Here is an 8,017-nt window from a genome sequence, read left to right as displayed (position 1 = left end):
CACCTCAGCCCTCACAGTGATGTCCTGGCTCTTAAATGCATCAGAGAAGTCCTGGGCAGTGGACTTGCCCAGCAGACGGGATGCTGTGATTGACCTTTTAGTTGCCTGTGGCAGTTACATCATCTCCTGTCAACTGGAGCGAAGGGGTGGCGTCTAGTCTGTCAATCAGGTCATAGCCAATAAGGCGTCAATGTGGGAATGGCCTTCTCCTGAGAATTCTGGGAACTCCTACCTTCCTTCCTGGTGGCAGAACACACACACACACACACACACACACACACACACACACACACACACACTCTGTTTCACATTCTGTTGACTAGCCACATGGAGTCATGCTGATGGCAGTCAGAGCCCTGGAGCTGGAGGAGCCACATGGAGAGCCACGCCAGCGCTGAGATGCCTCCACAGGACGTTTCACCCACTGGCCTGTGATCTTCCTGCTTTCGGCATCATTGCACGTGCTGCGTGAGTCTGTGGAATTTATGGACTAGTATCAGGCACACGGGCTAGTACCAGACTTACGGACTAATATTGAACTTTTTGACTTGATCTGGACTGGGCCGGGATGTTTTCTTAATGTACAATGACTCTTAGATATGAAACTTTCACTTGCACACACGAGTGTCTCTGGACTTGTTTCTCTAGTCCACCCAGACTGACATCCCTCACACACTGTGAGACCATCGATCCTTGTGCTGGTGAAATGTGTGGGATGCTCTCGTTGGGGGTTGTTGTCGGGTCAGTTCTGAAACCTGCCACCACGGGGTGACCCTGCTGGGATTGGAAACACCAGTGGCCCAGCTTCCACTGTCATGGCAACACACGAGCCACCACAGTAGGACAGACTGACGGACAAGTGAGTGGTGGTCTGTTTAGGCAGGACTCACGTTCTACTCCCGTAAAGACTGACAGCCTCGGGAACGCACAGGGGCAGTTCTAGTCTGTCCTGTCCCGTCAACTCAATGGCTGCGAGAAAGCAAGACACTTGGTAAACACATGAGCCACGGAAGGGACAGAAGCCATGACAGGGAGTCGGTGCTGGCTCCTCGGGCCCCTGCAGGACAGAGCAGAACTGCCCCGGGCCCCTTTAGGACAGAGAAGAACTGCCCCGAGGCTCTCCTCTTCACTGCCCCCACGTTTTCTCACAAGAGCAGCGGGTGGGCTCCCCCCGTGGACCGTTCAGATGATACCAGCTGAGGGCTGGCCACTGCATCACCAGGCCCCCTGAAGTTTTTGAAGAGCTGAGTCTAGGTTCTCAACCTGTTTTATGTCCTGTAGCATCTATGAGATGTCGTTGGGGGCTTTCTGATGGACTTAGATTCATGGTGACTGCCTATGACTGAGCAGGCCCACACTAAGGGCTTTCTATGTGTAACCTTCACGGCGTCAGGGTGCCTGGTGTCGAAGGAGGCTAAGGGTGGGCTGCTGACAGCAAGACCACCAGTCTGAACCTACCACGAGCCCCTCTGCGGGAGAAAGCCCCCGTGAGCTGCTCCCACACAGGTGACAGGACTGGACAGGGTGGCAATCGATGGGTTTCGTGTTCTGAGAGGGTGATGGTGGGTCCGTGGTCGAAGTCTCCCCTTTCCCATGGGGCCCGGGGCTCGATTCCGAAGGCAGGCATGCTGGGAGGACACCGAGCAGGTTTCAGCAGAGCTCTCCAACGAAGAGTCAGAAGCAAGGGCTGGCGGTCCACCTCTGAAACCCCTGCCAGTGAAATCCCTCTGGGTAACAACAGTCCGGTGCCCCGCCCCCCGCCATCGTGGGCATGGCTTAGGACTGGGTAGTGCGTTGGTCCATTGTCCACGGGGGTCATGCCACCTACTGCTGCCGCCACCACTTCCACCACCTCCTCCACTAACTCCACTTCCACCACCAACGTGCTCTGGACTGAAGGCTCCCTCCTCACAGTGCATGGTCTCTGTGGCACACAAGGCACCCAGGCTCCAAGCAGGAAGCACCTTACGGGGTCGCTGTGGGTGCTGCCCTCAGGCTCAGGGTCAATTTGAGTTGGAATCCACTCCATGGCTGGGGGTGAGGTGCCTCTTTCAACACGCATTGGTCACGTGTCTCCGACATAGCCTGTGTGAGCTGCCACAGGGGAGCCCGGGTGAGGATGGCACAGGACGGGGCTGTGCTTCCTTCTGCTGACCACAGTGTCACTAGGAGTCCGAACTGACTCCAGGGCACCCTTCTCCCCACCCCCACCCCCCAAGATGGACCTACAGAGCAGCTGCAACATCAGGCTCAAGCATAACAATGCCCGAGGGCGGTGCTTCGCTGTGAGTCCGAAAAGCCATGACCAATGTGAGGAAGATGTGCTTGGGAGAAAGCTAACCAGCTTTAGGGATTGGAAACCTTCTAGATTCTCAATGCAGCAGGTAAGATAGGATTTGTTTTTTCCCCCTTTCTCCAAGAAGGATCAAAAGGGATCAATGCAGTCAAGCATACATTTGAAAAGCCAGTTCCCTAAGAGATGAATGAGCAGGGCTCTTGCATTTCTTCTCCTCCCATCAAAATGATTCCCACACGTGGTCACCAACCTTGGCCAAATGGAGCAAAGTGCCACTGTTGGCAGGCAAAAAATCCTTTTTTTTCCTTCAGGTCCCAGATGTAAGACGTTGAGGTTTCTCTTTGCCTTTGAAAAAAATAGCAGCAGCAACTGCATGGAAAGATGACAAACTTGCCTAATGCATTCAAGACTCAGCCCCTGATAACATTTGTGATGACGATGCTCTAGCCGGCAAATATTTATCCAGCACCTGCTTGCCGATCTTGGAGTCCTGCTCAGTCTTGGATTCCTGGGGCTTCATAACTGGTGCATTATACTTTGGGCTGCCAACTGCCAACACAGCAGTACAAATCCCCTTTCTGCTCCTCAGGAGGAAGATGAGGCTGTCTGCTCCTGTAAAGATCGACAGCCTCGGAAACCCGAAGGGGCAGTTTTACTGTGTCCCATAGGGCCATGGTGAGTTGGCTCTGTTGGCTTGATGGTGGTGGGTCACCCTGCCGCTGACAAGAGCCCTGTTGATGTCAAGGCCCACCAGCCCAAATGCTAGTGGTCCAGCCCCACTAGACACTCCTTGGGATGAGAGGCAGATGTCTGCTTCAGTCCAAGTGGACAACCTGGGGAAGCCACAGGGAAAGTTCTAGTCCATCTTATAAGGTCACTGTGAGCTGGCATCACCTCGGCAGCAGGGGGGTGGGTTTGGTTTGGGGTACCCAACTCACAGGAGCTCTGGTGTTGCAACGGTTAAGCATTCAGCTGCCACCTACAATGTTGGAGGTTCAAACCCGCCACCGTTCTGCGGGAGAAAGGCCTGGCAGCCTGCTTCTGTAACGATTAAGGCGTTGGAATTCCTAGGAGGCAGTTCTACTGCGTCCTATAGCATGGCAAGGGCCACGGTGGGTCTTGGCCCATAGGGGTGGGGCGGGGACTGCAGGTCACTTCTCTGCCTTTCCCATTTAATTAACTTTTACCAGCTGCTTTGGATACCATGATACCCTCTCTCTTCCTTTATGGCGAACGCTTAAAAGTGCATTTATACAAAATTACATTTGCGCAAACCCCTATTAACAGCCAAACTCCAGCTACTGGCTGGATTCCATGGAAGAAAAAAAAAAAGAAAAAGGATATTAAGTAAATTAGCTGAGCTGATTAAAAACACCTTAATCAAAGTTGACCATGGGTGCCAACAATCGTAAGAGTCGAGTTATTGATTTTTTCTAAAATAGCAGATGGCGAATTCACAAGGAGCCAGGTGGCCCCGTCGGTTAGGCACCTGGACTGGCCACCCAGAGCTTCAGGGAAGTCAGACTGAGGCTGGGCATAGAACTGCCTCATGGGATTTCCAAGGTGCCATCTTTTCTCTTTCTTTTCTCAAAAAATGTTGCCATCTTTCTTCTTCTCCATCTGGGGCTCCAATGTCGCTTTACATTCACGTTTCAAAAACCAATGCCCACTTCCACTGTCCACCAGCCACAGAAATGTGTCGACAGGAATTGTGCACTCACCTAATACCTGTTCTGAGAAAGTCATTTAGCACGAACGCGTGCCCACACCAAAGGCGGTGGCAAAACAACCCCTGCTTGCATTCCTGGTTCCATATACAAACAAGCATGTGTGACAACGTTGGCATCTGCAGGGGCGCAGGCCAATCGCCAGGCCTTTCTTCCTCGGACCCACTAGGTGGGCTTGAGTCCGAGAGTTTTCCATCTGAAGCTCGTACCAGCAGGGCTCCCTCCCATCCCGGGTGGACGGGCCATCTCGGGTTCACGGCGACCCGCGGGACCGCGTGGAGGCGTCCCGGGGGTGTCCAACGCTGCCGCCATCCGAAGGGGAAATCTGTTCGCATAGCGGGTGGGTTTGCACCGCGGCAGGCCCACCCCCGAGCTGCCTGATGCTTAACTCTCGGAGCCACCAGGGAGCGGTTGTGCGACGGGGTGACCGAAAGCTCAGCGGTTCGAGCCCGGCGGCCGCTCCGGGGGATACAGGGGAGGCCGTCTGCTCCGGGAAGACGGACTGGTCGGAAACCTCCTCGCTGTGCGTCTTCGTGGGAATGGCCGGAAGGGCAGTGCGGGGCCGGGGAGGCCGGGAGCGGGGCTCGTGGGGACCCAGGAGGGGAAGGGAAGGTGCTGGCGGCCCAGGGCGCCCGGCCAGCCGCGAGCCAGGCCCCGCCCCCGTCCTCGGCGCGGCTGGAGGCGCGGGCGCTGCGCGGTCTGCCGCCAGGGGGCGCGGTCGGCCGGCCGGCGCGGAGGCGGGCGGCGGGAGGAGGGCGCCGGCGGCAGGTCGGCGGCGGCGGCGCAGCTCCGCTCCGCGGCGTCCCAGTCCCCGCGCTACACACCCGGGCGCGCTGCCCGCTGCCAGGATGCGGCCGCCCGCCCGCCGGCTGGCGCTGCCCGTGCTGCTCGAGCTGCTGGCCGGCGCTCTGGGTAAGTGGCGCGGCCCGGCGCCGGGAGAGGCGCGGGCTCCGAGCCGCCGGCCCCGCCGCGCCCGCAGCGCCCCCTCGCGGCGCCCGGCCGGGGCACCTTCGGGCCGCCGGCTCCGGCTCGGGCTCGGGCTCGGGCTCGGGTTCCGGCGCCGCCGCCCCGCCCCGCCCCGCCCCGCCCCGCCGCGCCCCCGCCCGCCGCCCCCCACCCCGGCCGGCCCGCCTGTCCCCGCGGGGAGCCCGGGCCGCGCAACTGCCAGAAACTTTTCGCTGAGGCGGGCCCGGCGCCGGGGTCAGCCCGGGGGCCGCGGCCGGGGCAAGAGGCCAGGACTGGGGCAAGGGGACTGCGGGCTGGGGACACGGAGTCCCGAGACTGGGGCCTGGGGGGCTGGGCAAGCGGGGACTGAAGGCTGGGGGGCTGGGACAAGGGGCAGGGACAAGGGGACTGAGGACCGAGGGCAAAGGGACGTGGAGAAGGGGCAGGGGGTTGAGAGGCTGGGACAGGAGAAGGACTAGGGCAAGGGGCCCAGAATCGGGGGGGGGGGGCCTGGGGTCCTGAGTTGGGGGCAAGTGGATAGGGGCTGGAGGCCAGGGGGCAAGACCCCAGGGGCATGCATGCAGCCCGCGGCAAGGAGCCTGGGTGGCAGAAGCTCCACCATTGTCCACCATGGTCATTCAGCTGCCAAGACAGAAAGTACCCCAGAGGTCTGCGGCGCCCCCCTCCCCACTCCCCCTGCTGGGTCGAGAGTAGCTGCCGCGTCCCCACGCTGAGCAAGCAGCCCTCCTCCCCCTTTCCCACCCCCGCCCCAACTCCATGGCCGAGGAGGAGGCTACCCGCCTGCTGGGCCTGGGGCCGAGGCCTTGGTCGCCGCTGCAGTGAGAAGGGAGAGGGGCCACATCCTGAAGTCTTGGGTCTGTGTGTGGAACGTGCAGAACATTTCTTTGCCCGTTTCCTCAAAAGCCAGGTCACGGTTAACGCCCAAGACCGAACTGCCTGCAGTTGGCTTTCACGAGGAAATGAGCATGGTCATGGAAGTTTGAAGGAAGTTGGCGGGTGTGGGGTGTTTGTGTGTGTGTGGGGTGTGTGTGTGTGTGTGTGTGTGTGTGCACCAGTGTTGCATTCAGGGGTTTAGAGACTGCAGAGCAGGGGTGGCCAGGGGAGGTAGTTGTTCTCATAATGCCGGGCTGGCTCACCCACCAGCGCTCCGGACCCCCGTCTTTTGTGGCTATAAATCCTCCAGATGGAGTCATTGATCAGATCTGGTTCCCGGGCGTTATGAATTAAACAATAGTGTGTGTGGTTAAGTACCAGAGGGCACCTCCCGCAGAGGTGGGTGCCCTGGATGGCAGGGGCCCGTGTAAGCTAGCTGGAGAGGCAGGTGCAGGGCAGCAGCACCCCAGAGGCCAAGGCTGGTGGTAGGGTTGGCGTGGGTGGACCTGGCCCAGGTGATTCCCAGCTGCCTCCTGGCTGGCTGACCGGAGGTTTTGGGTGGGAGCTGATATTGGTGTTCTATTTATAGCGCTGTGCTTGCTAACGCTGGGCCGGGAGCTCATGTATGTATGTGATCTATGCCAGGTGGGGGCCGAGGGGCACTTGGGCCACGCCGTGTGTCTCCGGCTTGGTCAAGTAGAAGGCTGGCGAAACAGAGGAAGACTGCCAACAAGATGGATTGACCCCAGGGCTGCAGCAATGGGTGCACCCGTCACTTGCTTTGTGAGGATGGTGCAGGGCCGGGCAGCACTTTGTCCAGTTGTGCAGAGGGTCACCGTAAGTGGTACCGACTCATGGCACCTAACAGCAACCGCATGTGTCCCCAAGGAGGCCTCGTGACTCAGTAGATTAAGAAGTGTAGGCCTGCCGGCCCCGAGGTCAGCGGTTCGAGTCCACCAGCAGCTCCGGGGGGGTGAGGGGGGGACTGCGGCTGCCTGCTCCTGTGAAGAGCAGCAGCTTCAGAAGCACTGGGGTGCAGTTCTACTCTGTCTTAGATGGTCACCACGAGTGGAAATGAACTCGATGGCAGTGGGTTTCCTTTTTTGTCTGCCTTTCTCTAAGGAGCCCTGGTGGTGCAGTACATTAACTACAAGGTCGGTGGTTCGAGCCCACCAGTCCCTCCACGGAGAGGAGCGATGAGGCTGTCTGTGTCCACCAGGATCTGCAGCCTCAGGAGCCCGGGGAGCTGTTCTCCTCTGTCCAAGAGGGTGGTTTTGAGTCGGAATTGGCGAGGCGGCAGTTTTTGCTGCTGTTGTATTTTTCCCTTAACTGCCCTTTAAGGGCATCTTCATTCTGTCCAAACTTGGTAATCCCTTAAAGGACCTTCGGAGCGAACCGAGATGGCAGCCCACTCCTCAAGACACCACCTCACAGTGGGCGTCGTCTCTTAAGACATAAAATGCAGTGAAGGGTCACGGTGGGATGTCGGGGCTGGGACCGGAGGTTGTGCTCCAAGATTGTAACTTTTATGAGAGCAGAAAGCCTCATCTTTTGCCTGGGAGCGGCTGGTGGCTTTGAACCTCTGACCTTGCAGTTGGCGATCTTAACCCTTACCTAACAGTCCCTATGGCCCCCCCGTAGGAGACTCAAATGGCCCCAGCATGGCAGTGTGTGAGAATGCCCTGTGCCAGCCTTGCCTACCTGAGTGACCCCTCTTACCCCAGGCATGTGAACCCAGGCACCCCGACCAGGACATGAGCGAGGGTGGTTTGCCAATTGGGGAAGGAGACCTGGCAGAGGCTTTAGGAACTGGGGCATGGGGTGGGCAGGCAGGTGAGGGTCTGCTGCTGGGAGAAAAACCTCCACATTAATAGCTACCAAGACGAAGACTGAACGTTCAATGTTTTGGGTAGAAAAAAAAAAGGAGCTGGCAGTCAGCAACGTGTAAGCTAATACAGGTATTGGGCACCTACGGAGGTAACGTGGGGGTTCTCGGTCTGCACAGCGTATGAGAGGATGCTTCCAGAAGTTTGGGGGGGAAACTCCACGGTCTTTCATTCCACTGTTTCCACAGCCCCTTGTCTAACGCCCGCGTGTTATCTGCGTGTAAACGGGGCGGTGGTCCTCGATTGACATGGGCAGAGCCAAGGCTTGG

General features: G+C 58.5%; 1 protein-coding gene across 1 annotated transcript in view; it reads left to right on the top strand.

The window, feature by feature from the left end:
- Nucleotides 1-4,754: 4,754 nt before the first annotated feature.
- Nucleotides 4,755-8,017, top strand: part of B3GLCT (beta 3-glucosyltransferase) — a 75,524-nt gene continuing 72,261 nt past the window's right edge. The window contains exon 1 of the mRNA XM_075562773.1: nt 4,755-4,935. Within this exon, the coding sequence (XP_075418888.1) occupies nt 4,872-4,935 (64 nt within the window). The 5' untranslated portion in view covers nt 4,755-4,871. The remainder of the gene's footprint in view (nt 4,936-8,017) is intronic.

This window comes from Tenrec ecaudatus, chromosome 11 (genome assembly GCF_050624435.1).
Source record: "Tenrec ecaudatus isolate mTenEca1 chromosome 11, mTenEca1.hap1, whole genome shotgun sequence".
Lineage (NCBI taxonomy): Eukaryota > Metazoa > Chordata > Mammalia > Afrosoricida > Tenrecidae > Tenrec > Tenrec ecaudatus.
This window is presented reverse-complemented; position numbering and strand designations above follow the sequence as displayed.